Source organism: Thermobia domestica, chromosome 8, assembly GCF_964235325.1.
Source record: "Thermobia domestica chromosome 8, izTheDome1.hap1.1, whole genome shotgun sequence".
NCBI lineage: Eukaryota > Metazoa > Arthropoda > Insecta > Zygentoma > Lepismatidae > Thermobia > Thermobia domestica.
The window spans coordinates 85,419,606-85,441,449 of record NC_137461.1 but is presented as its reverse complement, the minus strand read 5'-3'; the positions used below and the strand labels follow the sequence as shown (position 1 = coordinate 85,441,449).

Below are 21,844 nucleotides of genomic sequence, written 5' to 3'. Positions count from 1 at the left end.
ATAAATGTCGTCCAGAATGAAGATTATAATATATTTAATTATCCTCTGTAAACAATACTCTTTAATTCGTAAAGCTTATCAAAACAAAACGGAACTTTGTCCATAAAACTGAAATGAGTACTTGAATTATGTAACTTAAGTAAACACTAGATCTTCTGTCACAATTCATTTTTTGAGGAAATAAACGGCATAAATTCATGTTAAGGTAATGAACAGTGGAAATTGCAAGTGCTTTTTTTTTTAAAAAAAAAAAAAATTGGTTATCTCGTATCGTATTTGAGCACCTACATTATCTTTATTTGTATGGGTAATGAATTTTCCCTGTTTTCTATTTGAAATGAACTGAATTTTAGTGAAGTAGTGGCACTTTATTTCCTTTGCCAAGTCTAGATACATGTCTTGCGTTTTCTATTTTTCAAAATGAAATTGCATTGAGATATATTTAATATTACTTTAACTTAATCTCATTATTAATTATTAAACTGATATATAACGACACCTAATTTTCACGTAGTAAGGAACTTGAAGAAGAAATGAGTGACATCAAACCAATCAAATTCCAATTCATGTCAAAGGAAACCGAAAAATAATTCTCCCATATAAATCAATGGGATAAAAAAGAAGTAAAATAGCCACTGTTAAAGTACTAATAAAAACCCCACTAAAGTGCAATAATACACTGTAATGGAATGGAAATGCAACTCATTCTGTTATGTTTGTTCTAACTTTTCGATTATGAAAGATTCCACTTTCTTGTGATAAAATTATGTTAGAAAAATGTTAAGGGATTGTTAGGGGGCAGAATCTGCTATAAATTAGTGCACATGCCTTGTTTTAAAGAAGATTCGAGATTTTTTTCGGGTTATTGCTTGTAATACGTAATATTTTCATGATATGAGTTTTATACTGTAGGTAGTTCTTGTAATAATGTTTAATAGTTAAATATATAATAAAACATGAAATGCTGTATTTGAATAATATTTATATTATTAGTTTTAACATTACGCATGCTTAAAAGGAAGAAAACAGAGATGTCTTACAAAAGTGTGGTTTACGTTTGCTTTCCTCTTAATTAAAAAAATGAAACCGTTACTATTACATAAATTATACATTTATTAGCACATAAAGTGGTTATGAATGTATACATTTGATACTTAAACAAAGGAAACCATTGAAATTACCTTTTATTTTCTCCTAAAGTCGTAATGAAGAATACAAACACATACTGTTATTACACATTTCTTTGAAGTAAAACTTTATCTCTTATTATGCTTTGATACATTTATATAAATTACATTACCGGCTTCAGTGGAACACATGTTTCTGTTTTAGAATAACTAAAGCCTGTTTATGTTTGCAAACCAACATGATCATAATAGTATGTGTCGCAGATTTATAGATTGGTTTCAACAAATAGTTTCCTATAAGCTTAATATGCTTATTGGAAGCTATTAGGTGTTGTAGAAAACCGTCACTAAAAAGAACAATTGGAGCAATATAATGTATCCAATTCTCCTTCCAACAGATTAAAACAGAAGAAAAACAATATGTTTATGGAACGATATTAGCACTGGCTACTCTGATGTCAAGATTTATGGCCACACTGCAAACTTCTTGAATGATTTATAACAACATGCCTTAAATTAGCAAGGATTGTTCAGAAAAAAACAATATTAATGCTTGTGCACTGTTATAAACCGTCACTGATAACTAAAACGAATGCAGAAATAAGAAGTACTGAACTATTGTGTCAATTTTTTCTACCTGTGGAATCTACCGTCATAGCAAGATGTTCTTGAAATACTCTATCTTTGTGGTTTTATGCATTTTCTCCTTCAAGGTAAGGGAGCACGCTTTGTTAACGATGATAGTAGCTGTTAAATTAGATAGAAACACTTTTATTCAGGTGTTATGCTTACTTATAAAGTGAAATTACACTCTTTTCTGCGCTCGTCCTTGGCTTTCCCACATTAATCTACAAAAATTAGAAGGCTATGTAATGTCTTGACATAAAATGTATTATCTTTCTTTTCTAAAATGTGAATTAAAGATCGGCGTTTCATTCACCAAGTAGTGGGAAAAATTAAGAATAGCATACACTCATCTATAACAAGAATAAAAGATAGAGTTCGAGGTCAGCCTTAACACAATTCACATCTTGTTCCTTACCTAATTTCCCGTAACTTGCGATGTGGTACGTAGCACTGTTACGTTAGCAAACAAGTTAACTGATTATATTGAATACTTCGTAATATCATAAACACAGTACTGCTTTAAGCCATTTTCATCACGATATGTTTAGCAGGCGTTTGTTTTCAATGAATAAGGTCTTAAAGGTGAAATTCAACTAGTCCATAAGTATTTCTTCCGTCCATACCCACAAGACTTCCTAAGAAATTTTATTGAACAATAGAGTATATATCAGTGCTGGCACAAAGAATCTTAAGGCTTGCTCACTACTCCTAACATTAAGCACTCAACTTTCCTCTCCACTGTGCTACCAGACCTGTCTGCTTGGAGCATTTAAATCATGCATAATTTGCCGCAGACGTGCAGTCTACCAGTCTACTAGTATATCTTTCCACAATCAATTTTAAGAAGCGGGAAAGCAAGATGTTCTCTCTCTCTCTCTCTCTCTCTCTCTCTCTCTCTCTCTCTCTCTCTCGCTCTGTCTGTGTTTCAAATCAAGAATTGAGACATGGAAATCACCTAGTTTGGAATACATTATTCTCCAGTATATAGTGAGTGTGACATGAAATACATAGGGGAGACGGGAAAAAGGCTCATGGACATATTGAAACAACATAAAGATGATGTTGGAATGAAAAGAGAAAATAATGCTATTTACAAACATGTGAAAGAAACGGGACATAGGAGAGATTGGAAAGGGGCTAGAGGTTTAGAAAGAGAAAAAAAGAAAGATTATTAGGAAGTGGAAGGAAGCGAGAAGAATAAAGAAAGAACAAGAGGAGAACTTAATGAACTGGACAAGTGGTATAAATATACATGAGCAATGGGAGAAATTATTAGAAGTGACAGAAAAGAAAAATGCATAAGACTATTAGTGCAATTTGAATATTTCCAAATTTCTGTTATTTTATTTTATTTTATTTTACATAAAGATCAATAGAATTATAAATTGCATTGACAATTAACACATATTAACAATGTAATTATATGATATTGTTACATATTACAAATTTAAATTTTATATGTATAAAAAAACAATTAATTTTTTTTATAATTTGCTTTATTCACATAACAATATGCAAAGAATTAAAATTATATAAATGAAAATGCAAACTAACGGCTGAGGAAGATATAGGTTTTGCTGCCATCTGTCTTTTCTCAATGTCTGATGAAGAGGACGTTAGATCCTTGAAACTGTAACAAAAATCGTATAATTATTAAATAATTCATTTTGTTCTGGTCAGAAAAATGTGTTTTAATATATATATATATATATATATATATATATATATATATATATATATATATATATATATATATATATATATATATATATGTATATATATATATATATATATATATATAGGCCTATGTATCAATTTCTTATCCCAAAAAATATGAAGAGAATTTTAATGTTCGTCGTGAGTTCTGTGCCATATTTCCAATCTTTACTTCGTACAAACGAAGCGTCATTGCATTTATTTACTTGTTGATAGCAAGCTCTTTTCTGTAGGCCCGCACTTAATAGTTTTAGGAGGGATCCAAACCATATATCCTTACACTGAAAATGAAACCAAGTCTTTACCTGCAAAAATGGGAATACAAACCACGTAGACATAACCTCAATATTACTGCAAGTCAAAAATGTGTTCTGATGAATGGTTTTCAAAGTTTAAGTTATTCAAGACTTTAGTCTGCAAGAACTCAAGGAAATGTTTTTTTCTAGGCTATCTCAGAATTTGCTAATGGTAACAAGTAAAGTAAAAGGTTACACTTCACCTAAAAACATTCTGAAGTTATTCTCGTATAGTTTTTTCTCTCTATATATATATGTAACAAAAGTATAATAAGAATTTGCACGACCTTAAATAAAAATCATATCTAATTCACTCTAATTTCATATTGACATGCAGTGGGAAAGTTAGATTTAGCGTCACCCGGGGAAACGAGTAAGTTTGGCACCATTTAAAGCCATACCAGTAATCTCATAAATTCTAACACATCATAACCATAGATCTGTTTTCTTCCTAAATTGCCTGTATTCACGCAACTAAAATACCCTCTGTTAGCTTGAAGATATAAATATTTCACATTTCAGAGCAGTAATTCCTGCTTCTATAAGAATCATTTCGCGTCCAGTAACCATGAAAGATAATAACGAAGAAGTAAAGACATGTTACTTCTGTCATATCAATGGTTTATATTATAAAATTACAATAACACGTGTTCAAATTAATGCAGTTGTATTTAAATGTTCATTTTATTGTTATACTGTTTCCAGTTCTGACTATTTTAAACCCTACAAAAATACTTCTTGACTCTAAATGTTGCATTTGTTAAAATAAGCGGGTAACAGAAAGATTTTGAAAGAGATAACTAAGTGATGGACCCAGCTAGAAACTAATGTTCGTGGAGAAAGGGAAGTGCACACGCAGAATCATATATTCCAGGGTCTAACCGAATAGAAGTAGAAATCGCTATAAAGAAATTAAAGAAACACATATCTCCGGGTGTACACGAAATTCCAGCTGAGTAAAGTTTAGCTAGAGGGGAAAATATGTGGAATAAGATACACAAACTCAGTCTTCTTATCTGGAACAAGAAGGAATTTCACAAGAGTTGAAAGACGCAATCATTGTACCAATTCACAAGAAAGACGACAAAACCGATTGTAACAATTATCGAAGCATTTCTCTTCTTTCAACATTCTATAACACACTCTCAAACATCCATTAGCGAGATACTTTCAAACATTCTATTTTCAGTGCGAATTTAGACGAAATCGATCTACTACCGACTAGATATTTATTATTCGACAAATACTTGCAAAGAATTGGGAATACGATATCCCAGTAAATCAATTATTTATTGATTTTAAAAAGAGTTACGACCCGGTTAGAAAACAAACATTGTACAACATTCTTACAGAATTTGGAACACCGAAAAAGCTAATTAGATTAATTAAGATATGTTTAAATGAATCCCAAAGTAAAGCCGGGATAAGAAAATTCTTGTCCGCGAGTTTTCACGTCGAGAATGGCCTGAAACAAGTAGATGCGTTGTCGCCATTATTATTCAACCTCGTCCTGGAGTACGCTATCAGGAAAATCAAAGATAGCAATCATGGTCTAGAGCTGAATGGTATTCACCAGGTTATGGTATATGCTAATGATGTGAATTTAATAAGGGATGATAGGAGAGCAATAGAAAGAAACGCAGAGGTCTTATTAAACGCTTACACGGACATGGGTTTAGAAATAAATGCATAGAAAACTAAATACATGGAAGTTCGTCGGGATCGCAATACATCAAATAATGGATGCGTTAAAATGTCAAATAATACTTTTGATAAAGTGGAAATTTTCAAATATCAGGGATAAATATTAAAAGACGAAAACCATGTTCACGAAGAAATTAAATGTAGACGAAAAGTAGGGAATTCATGTTATTATTCAGTTCAAAATCTCTTGTCGTCGCAAATTATGTCGAGGAATTTGAAATTTAAAATATATAAAACGATAATCAGGCTTGTTGTACTGTGCGGTTGCGAAACATGGTCGCTTACTCTAAGGAAAGAACATAGACTGAAAGTATTTGAGAACAAGATCCTGAGGAGAATATTCGGTCCCAAGAGGAACGGAAATGAGGAATGGCGGAAACTTCAAAACGAGGAACTGCATAATTTATGGGGTTTACAGAACATTGTTAGAGTCATCAAATCTAGAAGGCTCAAGTGAGCACGTCATGTAGCAGAATGTAAGAAATTAGGAACTCTTTCAAAGTTTTAACTGAAAATGCAATAGGAAAATGCCCATTAGGAAGACTTAGGCGCAGATGGAAGGACAATATTAAGATAGATCTCGCAGAAATGCGACGAAGAAACACATTATCTTGCAGAAGAAGCATATTATGTGAATGTGAGCCAAACAAAAGAGTACAACGTTACTCACTAAGTCATAGGGACAAATCTGCAAACTACAACCACTGGATGAATATGTTTTCGCTAGTGGAAGACCTTTGTGTGCCACTTTTCTGACGTTGTGTTCTTACAACGATACGATATGAACTTACTGGACAGTATAATAGAACTACAATAGTTGATGCAGAATTAGTTCCCCACGACTTGGTATCGAGATGTCCTTAAAAACACTTGGTATGAGATTTGTTACACAAAAGACAGACCATCAAAGTTTCAGACGCCTGCAGAGTACTCTTTCGATACGACTAGTATGCCAACATGTGATATTTGTGGACTGGTTGCTGTGATTTGGAGTGTATGGTATAAAAAAAATATTATGCTTGCATTATTATTTTTTTTCTCGAGACTATCATTACTGTGAAACTTCTTGCGTAAATGCATTACATAAAAATTCTACTTGACGTACACCGTTTCTATGTTTATGTATACACGACTTCGAAAATGCATTCCCACCTGTAACTCTCCCTTTCCTGCAATAGTAGGCAAACGTAAAACGAGGGTCGTTGGGGTGATTGAGAATTAAAAAGTCGTAGGACCAAACCTCAATTTTGTTACAAATATACCAGTGTGGCAAACTGCAAATAAGAAAATAAAATAAATTATTAACGATGACGATTTTATTATCGGAGCGCAATGGATGACAACAAGTTACAAAATGATCTTTCGTGAGCAGTTCAAACAAGATGAATAGTAAGAAATAGATATCAGAGGAAAGCACTTTCTCTCCTTTTTCCGAAAATAAATCTCGTAAAAAAAAGGTTACATAATGTAAAGGTTTAATGTAAAGAGCTAACAGTTTTAATACAAACATTCACACAAAACGGAAAGAGAAACGAACACAGAATAAGGGTTAACAGTGGAGTAGCAGATTTACTCGCATTCCAAGCAAAATTAAAGTGATATGACTCTACTTATAAATCTAATTGTTATAACAATAATAATAATAATAATAATAATAATAATAATAATAATTATTATTATTATTATTATTATTATTATTTTATTATTACTATAAACTCGTTTCTTTTTCATTTCTGATAGCGTATGTCCTCTTACTTTTTAAAATCGCCGCTGTAGACTATTTGTCAGAACTTTCATCTCCCGACATAATGTAAAGAGAACAGAAAGAAAGAGATATCGGTACGACATCTGTAATATCTATGTGATTCACTAAGGAACTATAGGAATTAGAATACTCGAGTTAAAATACACGTAAGAGAACAAAAGATATAGAAATCTAAACTTTCAGAAATGTCCTAGAAAAGTGAAAATATAGTTAAAAATTGCAATAGCAATCATGAAACTTATCTTTCTTTTCTTATATTCTAATATATTTATTTCAGCATGCAAACATCTCTATCCAAAATTACGAGATAAAGTAAAGAGAGAAATACTTCCCTTTCAAGAATTAAATGAGAAAAATCTCTCTACCAGACCTAGACTCAAACTCGCAACTTTTGGATTAGAAAGCCAGCACTCTACCTGATGAGCTAATAACTGTTTTGAACGGTGCTTTCTATAATACAGGAATTTACCATGATCTGTTCGCACGATACTCTTCCAAATCGTAAATGTTCGGGTGAGTTATCACAATCGTTTCAGTGTCTTTATTTGATAATGGAAACTGATTATGCTCAAAATGAATATGCTTTACAGTCGTAAAATTATATATATGGCGTATATTATATATACGTCCCACTTTCTTCATTCCACCATTTCATTCATTACTCATCATCACCGTCTCCTTTAGCCTAACCGGCATAACCGTGGGACGTAAAACTCAAAGATTTCATTTCATTTTTTTTTCAAAGTATTACATAAAGTACAAAAGTACTTATTCTGTGTAAACCACAATATAATTCAGTAAATAAGCAAGAGAATGACCAGTAACGCCGGCAGGAGTTTTTCAAGGAGGAGACAAAAGATCAATACAGAGTTTTTTAATTTGTTGTCTTATATGTATACACTTGTGTTCAAATGTGTCCTATGTACTTAGAAATTGCATCATAAATCAGCCATGTGCAACAGCCGGCATTCGGGCCGGCTCCGGCCCATTGATTCCTTTCATCCGTCTGTATGACCGATTAGATCATATTTAAACTGTATGTCTTACCTAAAATTTAAAACTGAATTGAAACTGCAACTCTTGAACACTCAGACTTACAACACGAGAAAACAATAAAGAAGCTGGTATTTCTATGCAACAGCACGCCTTTCCACTCAATTTTGTGCTTCAAAACTTGTCATAAGTAAGATTTTTATATTTTTCTTTTCTAAGTGAATAATTTTGGTAACCGACAAAAGTTTTAAAGTTCCTGTGATGTCAGTGTACGAGAATTAGATTCTGTATTGAAGATACCTATTGAATTCTTGTGAAAATTTTATACATTGTCTCGTATGGCCCTCGACGCCAGTAAAAGTCCTATGTGATTGACCCACCACGTGTTCCAACTTGCACATACCTGACATAAATAGAAATAACTCTCTTTCTTATGACAGACAATGTCACATATCTTCTTCAAAATATGCAGAAATATTAAAAAACATATTTACAAGAAATATTTTAATAGAAAATTAAGAAATAAATAATTATAATTAAAAAAGAAACTTCGAAACTTTCATTGCTAAATCCTAAGTTCCATTTTCGTAACCGTGCCAAACGCGCAGTGAAATTTACAAAGGGAGGTGGGATGTTTTATTAGAAATGCTACGTAAATCTCTCATAATGATAGTTACATATGGCACAGCTCTAATAATCATAGGTATTAAACATTTTACACATAAACAAACGACTAAATAGAAATAAGCCACAAACTATGTGAAGCGATCAGATATTTTGCGTTAGTGATTTCATTGTATACGTCTACGAAGTTAATGAATCTTAACTTACTTTTCTACAGTAGTTGGTTAACGGGTTCTCCTTTCCTATTATACTTTTTCCGCGATCATCAATTCAAATCCCACATCGTACATTAACTTTTTTAGAAAAGCTTGATTGTATGAATTCTTTAAACAATGTTTTGTTCTAATAATGTTCTTTAGTATTATCCTCTTCATTTTAATTTATTTGAATATTTTCAAATTATCCAAAATTAGGTTTGTAAAAATGTGAAAATTATAAACAACTTTTTAAAAGAAAAAACTTCATTTCTGACCATTATCAGACCGAAAAGGGAAACTTATAAATATTTGAAATGTTAATTAATATATGACTAAACTTAAATGAAATAATACTAAAATAAAATATTTACTACGAATTAAATCTGCAAGTAATATGTAGAAGATGGACAGAAATAATAAAAACGTGAACTATTAGTTGTCCATTAAAAGTATACTAGGGATAATTCTCAACCCAAGTAGAATTTACAATCTTTGCTTCATGAAAACAATAAACATTTTACAAAAAATAGTGGTATATTTTCTGTATCGAAATCCTTTTAGTAAATAAATAAATAAATAAAATACATATAATCTATAATTCAATCACTGAGACTCGATAGCGGATTGTGTGCTATACTGAAATTAGTGAATACTATTACAAGTGTTAAAAAGTAAATGAAGAAAGTAGCTGTCTTTTCTATAAGTAAACTGTTGCAAATAAATATGAATACAATATCCCCATTGACAATTTGCAGCCATCGATGGCGGATCGCCTCCTACTTCAGCGGCCAGGCCGCGAACACAGGCGGTGTCAAGGCTGAATGTAGGAGTTGCCCGCTTATGCCGTTTTGCAGCTCTTTTCCACTGGCGGCCCGAAAGCGACGATAGCAGCTGTTCCGCTAAAGTGCCCGCGATGCAGTTTTGTAGCTATTTCGCGTGGCGGCTCGCTTTGCTGCTAAAGAGCCTGGTAGGAGAATTCGTCGTCTGGTCTCTCTGCCTGTATGTTTGGTTCGCGTTCTTCATTTGTTACATGGTGATGCAATGTGGGTGGACTCCTTCAAACGTTTACAAAGAACGTTTACACGTACAAGTGGGACAAGACGTTTTGTGAGTGCTAAAAATGTACATATATTATACCGTAGTGCTTTTCCAAGTAAACAATAGTCTGGCAACTGTACCAAGTTGCTGGTTAAGCGAAAATGACAAGAACATGATGTGTAAGTGGCCTCTGGTGGGGAAGACGACAAATAAAGTACATGTTATAATGTGCCCCTCCACTGGTTTCTTCCCAATGACTATAGTTAGCGTAACAAATGTGGTGCTATGTGTTAAGCGGCTTCATAAACCAAATTAAAGTCCCGCTAATTTTATCATTTTCCTGTATTCAAACTGAAAAAATACTCGAGAAATTGCTTTGTAGGAACAGTAGTGTGCATGAGATACAGTTATCATGAGTCGGCTAACTGCTTTCGTTAAGCACAAATTTGCGGAACTCGTGATAACTGTCTCATGCACCTACTGTTACTACAAAGCAATTTTTCGATTATTTTTTCAGTTTGATTATAGGAAAACGGTAATATTTAGCGGTACTTTAATTTGGTTCCTCCGAAATCGCTAAACGAGCCGCCGGCGGAAGAGTGAAAAGTCATTGGCGGGCCGCTGTTGATACTAGCCCGAGGCTCGCTCGCAGCCCGCTTTCGGCCCGCCAGCGGATTGTCATAGGGGATTCTACCCTCAGAAAAAAAAAAATTAGCTTTCAAGTACTTTATGTTGGTCTAGCTAGTAGCACGTACGACTTCGCTCTTTTGCTGTTCCTGGTTCTATTCCAGGTAGAAAAACACAAAAATTTACTTGCATTTTCATTTACTCTCATTAATTATCCCTTAAGAGCATAAAAGCAGGATGTTAACCTGAGTAATTCCATTTCAATACTTTCCAGTAATTTTATCGTCTCAATCGTCAGTTGTTACAATCGTGCAATATATTTCCATATGTATACAAGTGGCTTGACGTAGTTGGCGCGAATTTGAATATTTGAATTTGAGTATTTTTATGGTTCTTCAAAGAATAAACGCCTGTTTGTGGTAATTCGTCTACCACTACTACTGCTAAAAGCTGTTCGTGACACCATGTGACCATTAGGTGGTAATCCGTGCCTGTGCTCCGCAGTTTGCTTAAGTCTGTAGTCTTAACAAAACAAATTTATCCTTTCTATAAGAAGGCTATCATACTAATCAAGTATGATGGAATGTCTTTAGAGAAACACCATTTCCACATGACATGCACTACAGACGAGCTTTTGTTATCAAGTTTTGATTGGTGGTAGAAGTTGGTGTTTTATACTGAAAATTGACACATTCATTGCACAAGGGAATCAAGTTCACGTTTCGTATTAGATTTGAAAACAGCTATGCATAAGTATCGGAAGTCTTATAGAATGGCTTTGTCCTTTTTTCCATGTTTTGACAGGTAACAGAGCATAGTAAAAGATATAGAGGTACTGTCTTTTACAATCGTTTCAACGTCCCAAGGATAGGTTTCGTTTATTCTGTTAGCTCTATTCAAATTATTAATGGTTCAAATTAATCTTTTCCAGTGTCAACGTTTATCTCCATATAACAAAATGATAATTAGATTGCGAGAAACGGTTTCCTAAAAATGATTTAACGTCTCAAACCAACGCATCATGACGATACCGAATATTCTATCAAAACCGGGAGTGGTTTTATTTTTCTATCACTTCCGGTTTAAATACTAGTTTCCATAGAACAAAAATGGTAAGAGATATCAAGATGTCTTTTTTGCAACAGATTTAGCTTTCCGAGAATAGATTCCGCCTTCTCCATTAACCCTATATTTAACCCGGAAGTGGGCCAAATTAAAAATGTTTCAATATTTATCGCCATAGAACAAAAATAGTAATATATAAAGACAAACGGTCTTCTGAAATCGATTCAGGGTGTTAAGACAACACATCATTCTACCAAAACCGGAAATGGTTGTAATTTACGACTATTTTCGGAATCAATACTAGCTTCTGGATTGTATTCTCGTGCTGTGAGTCTGACTGCGTGTTCAAGGGTTACACTTTCAATTCAGTTTTAAATTTTAGTTAAGACAGTACATAGGACATATTTGGCCACAAGTGTATACATATAAGACAAAAAATTGAAAAACTCTATCGGTCTCTTGCCCCCACCTCGAAAAACTCCTGCCGGCGTTACTGGTCATTATGTTGTTTACTTACTGAATTATATTGTAGTTTACACAGAATAAATACTTTTGTACTTTATGTAATACTTAGAATCTTTTTTAAAAAAAATAATTTTACGGCTCGTGCTTTACGACGGTAAAGCATATTCATTTTGAGCATAATTAGTTTCCATTATCAAATAAAGACACTGAGACGAATGTGATAACTCACCCGAATATTTACGATTTGGAAGAGTATCGTGCGAACAGATAATGGTAAATTCCTGTATTATAGAAAGCACCGTTCAAAGCAGTTATTAACTCATAAGGTAGAGTGCTGGCTTTCTAATCCAAAAGTTGCGAGTTTGAGTCTAGGTCAGGTAGAGAGGTTTTTCACATTTAATTCTTTGAAAGGAAAGTATTTCTCTCTTTACTTTATCTCGTAATTCTGGATAGAGATGTTTGCATGCTGAAATAAATATATTAGAATATAAGAAAAGAAAGATAAGTTACATGATTGCTTTTGCAATTTTTAACTATATTTTTACCTTTGTAGGACACTTTTGAAAGTTTAGATTTCTATATCTTTTGTTCTCTTACGTGTGTTTTAACTCGAGTATTCTAATTCCTATAGTTCCTTAGTGAATCACATAGATATTACAGATGTCGTACCGATATCTCTTTCTTTCTGTTCTCTTTACATTATGTCGGGCGATTAATGTTCTGACAAGTAGGCTGCAGCGGCGATTTTAAAAAGTAAGAGGGCATACGCTATCTGAAATAAAAAACGAGCTTATAGTAATAATAATAATAATAATAATAATAATAATAATAATTATTATTATTATTATTATTATTATTATTATTATTATTATTATTATTATTATTATTATTATTATTATTATTATAAGAATTAGATTTATAAGTAGAGTTCCATCAGTTTTATTTTCCGTGGGAGGCCCGCAAATCTGCTACGCTACTGTTATCCCTTATTTTATGTTCGTCTCTCTTTCAGTTTTGTGTGGATGTTTGTATCAAAACTGTTAGCTCTTTACGTTATACCTTTACATTATGTAACCTTTTTCACAAGATTTTTTTTTCCGAAAAAGAGAGATGCTTTCCTTTGATACCTATTTCTTACCATTCACCTCGTTTGAACTGCTTGTAACTTTTTATGTCATCCATTGCCCTCCGATAATAAAATCGTCATTCTTAACAATTTATTTTGTTTTCTTGTTTGCAGTTTGCCACACTGGTATATTTGTAACAAAATTGAGGTTTGGTACAACTCAATCACTCCAACGATCCTGCTTTTTGCTTTGCCTACTATTGCAGGAAAGGGAAAGTTGGAGGTGGGAATACACTTTTGGAATGGTCCATACAATTGTCATGTTTGCAACACGTGACTATGTATACGATCGGTCAAACTTGAGCAACTGATTTTGTGAATCCAGAGAGAAATAGCTTGCTATCTAGACTTCAGACATCATCGTTTGTTAAATTAAATTGTCTTCTACATTTCAACGTTCTTCTAACATCAGAGCCCACATCATTCTCAACCTCAAGTTCCTTGTAAATAACAGACCAAAATGCATTTTTGAAGTACAACAGATCATACCTGAGGGAGCGGTCTGGATACCATGATAAGTATACAGACAGACATATAATACAGGGCCTTAGCTAGATTGCGTAATTCAGTCCCCCAACTGACCGGAGAAATTTTAAATTAATTTTCATTGTGGCCCCTAGAACTGCGGTATTAGAGTACGTAGAGTGAGCGGAGAATGAATAATGACAGGTACATCTATCAGAGTAGAGTAGTTAAAACGTGCTGGGTATAGGTGTTTATGATGTACTATAAATCTTCTTTGTACTTAGTACCCTTGTGTCTCTCTATACAAATAGCATTCGCTTTCTTCTTTCCCTTTTCTCGTTTTTAGAGATACCTGCCATATTTCTACGAGGAGGGCCCGTACTCACAAGAACTGTTTTCATGCAGAAAATGATTTTTGTCTCTTATTCTATGCATAGGCTCTACCGGTTCTGAAGGCAGTATCGTTTCAATTCTGAATGTACTCTAGGACTCCTGAACAACCTTCATAACAAATTTTGACATTTCGTGGTAATAAGTTTAGTGGAGCCTCTGCTCCACACTAACATTTTTTTAAGGAAAACACAACACACATGTTCCTTTATTTCAGTCTAGTATATATGTGTGCAATTTCGTTCCCTTCGAATTATTTGTTAATGAGTACTTGGCTTCAATTTTAAACAATTTATTCGAGAACTTTTACCCATAAGAACTAGTTTTCCAAGAAAATAAAAAGTATATATTCGTTTATTTTATACATAGCCTCTCTCAATGCTGTTTCGTTACAATTCTGCACGTAATTTAGGACTACCTTCATTCCTAATTTTGACATTTCGCTGTCATAAGTTTGGAGGAGGCCGTGCTGCACCCAAACGTTTTTTCGAAGGAACATATGAAACACGTACTCCCTTATTTTACGTTTAGTATATCTGTGTGCAATTTCATTCCTTCGGTCTACTTTTTTCTTCACTTTTGGCTTCAAATAGTAAATTTTTTGGTAAGGGCTTTTGCCCCAAGAACAGTTTTTCGGCATAAAATAGAAACCACATATTCGTTTATATCATATTCGTTCATGTGTATTATCTACAAAACAAATTTGGTTGAAATTAGCTTGGATCACTGAGTAGAAGTTCCATATTAGTACATTTTCAATTTGTCATATCTGGAAAATAAAGCTTTATTCGGAGACGAGAACTGACGTCACTAATTCGGTTTCTAATATCGGAAAACGCAAATTCATATTTTTCATAAAAACCATAAACCTATCCTTACTAAGTATTTTTTAAAATTAGTTTTAAATGAATCTTTCATAGTTTGAGATTTGACTAAATCTCATTCTAGCACTCAAAAACGTTGCTGTAATCTAATTTCATGGCAATTACTTCGTAGTAGAATTAAATTTAAATCAAGAGAAGCAATCCATTTTTTAAAAAAAGTCATAAATAACCTGCACGTTATGCAACATACAAAAATGGTGTTGGATACTTCAGGACTCGAATTCACGCTCTACTTTTCAAATTGCTCGCTACAACATTGGAGGCTATGTCGTAACATTTTATGTTATTTCAAACGAAATTGTTTCAGTTAGTAATGTTTTGAATTTAATTAACATCAAATAATAAACATATTTATTATACTCCTATACAAATTGTAACTACAATTGTAAATTACTTTTGAGTAATGCACATTCGTTTATGGAAAAAATATATTGTTACTAGTTCTCTTTTTAGAATACAAATTAAGTTTACAAAGTTTTAATTAATTTTCGATTTCTTAACACACAGAAAAAAACTAGCAAGTAATTACACCCAACAGTGCATTCTACTATATCAGAATATGGTAGAACAAATAAGACTATTCAACCTATATACTTATCAGGACTTATCAACAAATTATAGAAACTAGATCCAAAATTAACAGACGCATTCCTGCATTCTTCACTAGAATTTATAGGTCAGAAATTTAACTTACTTTTTGTAGTAATGCAACAGGAATGAAAAGTAATAAAAAGTTTATTAAGTCAGAAATTATTGGTTTCATAAATGACTTATGTAAATAATGTGAAGAAGTTATCACTATTTACCGTTTGAAACTTAATATATTTATTTTAACGTTTGTCTAAGCAGGAGTTAAACTGCACAATGTTTATCTAGTTACAACCTACAGTTAATATTTTTGTATTTAACTTCTTTTATGAGTGTATGTATTATATAAATATCAATTCAGAAGTGTAGATTTTTTAAAATGTAGAACAGTACCAAGGATGCTGGATTTTATGAAATCTAAACATTACTAAAGATCATAGCATAATAAATATGTAGGGAATGTGCTATATCATACATTAAGAAAGTATACTATTATATTTTTAAAATATATGTGAATAGAGTTTTAAAAATTATGAAAATAATTAACATTTGAACACAAATATAAGACTATTTATGGTATTTATTTATTTAGAGAATTATAGTATATTCTACTTTTATTTGACTATATAAATAACGGTTTAGAAATTTATATATCCGTAGTCCTTATGCTAGATTATTTTTTTTGAGTATTATTTCAATCTGCAGATTAGGGTTTTAATGATTACGTTAAAATACAGGAAAACACATTTATTGTCACTATTTACTAATTGGATTTTCATCTTATTTTATTTCAGAAAATTGAAGGGGAAAGCTTCGGATACGATAATCAAGTTATTACCCATGTAACAAAAGAAATTTCATCCATATTTAACGAGATTCAAGAATACGCGGAAAGACTTTCACATTCAGTTGAAAAAGAAGTATTTCAAGGAGTAGGTTACATGAATGAGAACATTTTGAAAGAACCTTTCAATCAATTGAATACGCTCGTTAATACCTATAATTTACCTTATTTGGAACGGTAAAAAATTGGCTGCAACAAACTCATCAAATGTTATCTATTATCCCCTCTCATATAAGTGAACAAAGAAGGACAATTCTTAATAATATTCGTAGTTTAATTCTAGAAACCGAACTTGAAGCAAAAAGAAACGCTATAAATCGTCAACAGGGTCACGTAGATTTTGTGGATATAGGTACACACATTAGCCAAATGAAGTCTACAATTGAGAGTTTGGTTGTTCGATTAAATAAAATTCACACTGTTTCCAAAGAGAACATACGAGCATTTAGAAAGGTTATTGAAGGAATAAGAAGCCAAATGAGTCAATTGTCAAATCAATTGGGGAAAGTAGCCAATAACTTAATTCAAGAATTTAATGCACATATTGCACGTGACCGTACCTTCACTACAAGTGACGTTGAGAAAGCAACCGACAACCTTCTGACTATCATTAACACTCTAGGCGCACAAGCTCAAACGTTCTTAACGCCTTTAATTGGAACATTGAGTACAGCAGATATGCATTTGCAGACACAAACGGTCATTTTACAAAATGCATTACAGCCTATACTACAACTAATTACAACACCAGCCCAGCATGGCTATAATGTGGCGATTCATGTCTTCAACACAGCTGCTCATGGTTTTAAAGAAGGTTTGAGTGGAGTACTTCGTGGAGAGCAGTCTTGAGTAACATGTCTCTCGAGGTTCCATCGAAGTTGATTAAGTTCCATCAAACGAAGCTGTTAAATATATTTTATTCAAAATTATGACATTTTGTGAGAGTTAGTTAATAGAAATATTACATCTCTAAATATCAAAGTTTTCCACATGAATATGAATGTTGAGATTATAACTCAAATAATACTAAAGTTAATTCATATTAATTTCAATCTTTTCTATAGTTACAGTTTTTTTAAATACCTTGCAGTAAATATATTAATGACACTATTTTTAACATTAATGATTTGAAATATAAATTTAATAGCAAGTAATCAAATTTATAAAATTTAGTTATAAAATATATGCTTATATTTAGATGAATATATATAATATAGACCATCTAAATCCTATATATGCTCTCAAGGATCATTCAATGATCGCTAGACTACAGTATTATCAATCTGAAGGTAAATATTAAATATGTAAATAGTTGTTATACAAATATATGATTTATTTTCGTTCAAATGCAGAGCAAAATGTATTTCACTTCTATAATTTGAAATGTTTAATATTCAATCATTAATATAAAATAGGTCATATAACTTTGTACCAAGTATTAATGTGGAAATGCTTACTTTCGTTCAAACACAGAACACAAGTAAAATTTATTTCTACAACGAAAAAGCTTATTGTAGAATATTTGTCTTTTGACCATAGATCTTAATGATATTTCTTTAATATTTTTTTAAAAAAATCACTGAAATGTAAATATAAATGATCAAGGTAATAATTGTTCACGATAATCAGTTTATGTCTATAATTTAAATTCCAACGCACAAGTAATTTTATAAGTGTTAAATGACTATTGCTGAAAATATTAGTATAGAAAGACCAACACAAAAGTGAAAAACTTGTATTATTTATTATATGTAAATTTTAATAGTTATATTGTTATTATTTATTCATGTTAACTGATATTTATAAAATCGTTTCAGCAATTCAATTATCATTTTATAAACAAAATTAAAAGAAAAATACAAATAAAATATTTCTTGATTCAAAAATATAATTACCTACCATAACTTCAATGTGCTTGAAATTACTAATAAGCTAAAAAATATATATATATATATATAAACATAAACTTCAAACTAATTTGTCTAATATAATGCCTGTTGACGTTAGTAATCAATCAAGTTGAGTCATTTTCTCATTTTCTTTTCTCTCCTCGTATGATTAACCTTTCATTAATTATATAAATCACTCGTATTTTACAGCACAAAAGTTTGAACTTAGAAACTACTTATTACATAACTATATGAAGTTAAATAGAATGTCTATGTCTATTCACCTGTCTGTCTGCGTGATTTCCAATTGCGGTTATGCTATGTGTTATCTATGAGTTACATAGAAGGAGACGTACGCGAGAGTTATCGCGTCATATTATAGCAATAACCAATTTGTTCCTAGAAAACTAGTCATCCGTACTTCTTACACCACTATTTATGAATATTCTCTTTATAGTGAAACGAAAGAAAGAATAGAGATTTGAAGGGATGATTTTAATGTGTGTGATTTTATGTTCATTTGTATTTGTTGAAAGTTCCTAAGTACTGACTCATGACTAGGCACTGAGAAATATGAAACAAGTACATATTTTAGATTTATAAATGATGGTTTGATATAATTGTTCATCAGATGATCCAGCAGATGGTACACTTCGACTGAATATTTTTACTTCCTCGACTCTCTCGAGACATTATTTTTACTACTTCGGATGAATATTTTTACTCAATCGACTCCCTCGAGTGAATATTTTTAGTCTCTCGACTCCCTCAATTGTACATTTTTACTCCCTCGACTCATTCGAGTAAATATTTTTACTCCCTCGAGTCATTATTTTTACTCCCTTGAGTCCCTCGACTCCCTCCAGTGAATATTTTTACTTCCTCGACTCCCTCGAGTGATTATTGTTACTCCCTCGTCTCCCTAGAGTCATTATTTTTACTCCCTCGAGTAAATATTTTTACTCCCTCAACTTCCTCGAGTCATTATTTTTACTTCCTCCGGTGAATATTTTTACTCCTTCGAGTCATTATTTTTAGTCCCTCGACTCCCTTCCAAAGTCAGCTTCGTTTTTGTGTGTAGCTAATTAATCTTACTAAACAAACACCAAGGAGTTTGAAAATCACATCCATTCTTTCGTAATATGGGTTGTTTAGTTTTCAGAGAGAGAGAGAGAAAGAAAGAGAAAAGATTTTCAAATTTTTAAAAGGGGGAATATATTATGGCAATAATTGATTGAATATCACTTTCAATAGAAAAGAACGTCTTTTTTCCCGGTGACGGGAAACTTCAATCGGCAGCGCAGAACGGCTTTATTGTTGAAATTTTAATCAACAATTGTGGTACTGCTCTCAGTCGCTGTATGTTAACCACAATAAAACTATTTTGTTCTGTCTGTCGTCTTCTGACGAAGAATTTTACAATCAAGCGTTTTATCCAGTCCTATAGGTATAGAGTGAAGTCAAATTTTCAGTAATTTTCGGGTTAAAATTCCGTAACAACTTAGTCTAGTACAAAAAGTAGTAGTTACACACATCAAGTACGTCTCTTTGATACTGAATTTTTTTCTTCCGAAGTTTTGAAGAGCCTGCGTGAATATTTAAGAGATTTACTTTTTTATCGTTCTGAATTTAGCGTAAATATATTTTTTCTTCCTAAAGGACCCCGCACAATCCTTATGGAAATTGGATTTCGGTGGAATTGCTTGAAACTGTGATGTGTTGTAGATATTATGATCTGAGAAAAAGTTTCAATGGGCACAACCACCAATCACTGACCGTTTGGCCATACATGCTATTTTCTAATAAAACAGCACGAGGTAATAGTATTCTGGATTTCGGTGGGATTGCTCGAAACTATGATGTGTTGTAGATATTGTGATCCTGAGAAAAAGTCTCAATGGACACAACCACCAATCATTGACAGTTTGGCCACTACACTGCCATTTTCCTGTAAAGAGCAGAAGGTAACAATATTCTGGATTTCGGTGGAATTCCTTGAAACCATGATATGTTGTAGGTGTTGTGATCAGACCCGTGCTGGCCCATCAGGACACCGGAACGTGTCCCAGTGCGCCCTCCGAAATATCACAGTATAAATGAAGGTACAAGTTTTTAGTAATAAATTCTTACAGTTTCATTGGTAAAGAACCCGTGAAAGGTGCAGTGCGCCCTTTACATTAGGCACCCTTGCGAGACCACATCAAAGATGAACGATTTTATTTATATACTTTTCTGTATAGCACAGTTCTGTACAACAAATACATACAGTTACTGTTGGTAAAGAACCCGTAAAAGGTACAGTGCGCCCTTTACATAAGGCACAATATGAAACATCACATTGTAAGTAAGTGGTTTTAGTTATCCTGTATACCAGCTTTGTATAATAAATTCAATAACAAAACAAACATAGACCAAAGCTTAAAACACACTTTATTTTAAATATAATAACGGTTTCGGATATCTAACATATCCTTCTTCAGACATTATCGAAAATAAATGAAAATACCGACATATATATATATATAGTCATTGTTATCAAAACATTGTTATCATTCTTATCAAATTCTTTTAACAGACATATATATATATATATTTTCTCCTATTTGCTGAGGCCTTCAGCCAATCCCGTAAGTCTTCTTGTTCACTTTCCAACTATCAAGTTCCGCCATTTTTGTTTCTTATAAGGGCTTTTTTTTATTTTCTTCTTGTCTATGCTATCCAAACTTCCTTGCCATAATTCATTAATAAGTAAGCCTCCTGTCCAGTTCATCAGTTTATCTCTTCCTATCTTCTTTATCCAATCTTCTTCCACTTCCTTATTATCATTCATTTCTCCATCTCCAATACTTCCGTCTTATCCCAATTAATTCCGTGATTCGTCTCCTTAACATGTTTATATATGGCATTGGTATCTTTCTTCCTTCTAACATCATCTTCATGTTGTTATAATATTTCTTTCACTCTCTTTCTTGTCTCTCCTATATATGCCATACCACATTCCTCACACCATACCCTCATAAGTAAAGATTATGGGCGCCCTTTTAGTAGACTTGTCCATCGCCCTCATTAGTATCCCAGCACGGCCCTGATTGTGATCCTGAGAAAAAGTCTGAATGGGCACAACCACGAAGCACTGACCCTTGGCCACTACGAGGCTTTTTTTTTTTTTTTGAAAACAAGATAAGGTAACTAGGGCCTTATTCTGGGATTTTGGTGGGAGTCTATGAAACCATGAAAATGTTTAGATTTTCTCATCCTATCTCACAACCCGGTAATGGAAGATGGTGAGTAGTAGCTCACACCATTTAAGCATAGGTAACATCCCTATATTCGTTATGTGGGACAAAGGAAAGCCACGGAAATCCTAGAGAATATGATCGGCCTGGGCCGAACCTCCCAGAAGAACCATGAGAA

The 21,844-nt window shown here is 32.6% G+C and overlaps 1 protein-coding gene across 1 annotated transcript; it reads left to right on the top strand.

The window, feature by feature from the left end:
- Window positions 1–1,482: 1,482 nt before the first annotated feature.
- LOC145691776 (uncharacterized) lies at window positions 1,483–17,887 on the top strand. The gene is made up of 2 exons (XM_081767087.1): window positions 1,483–1,840; window positions 16,492–17,887. The coding sequence occupies exon 2, from the start codon at window positions 16,749–16,751 to the stop codon at window positions 17,388–17,390; it is 642 nt and encodes a 213-aa protein (XP_081623213.1). The 5' UTR covers window positions 1,483–1,840; window positions 16,492–16,748; the 3' UTR covers window positions 17,391–17,887.
- The last annotated feature ends 3,957 nt before the right edge of the window (window positions 17,888–21,844 follow it).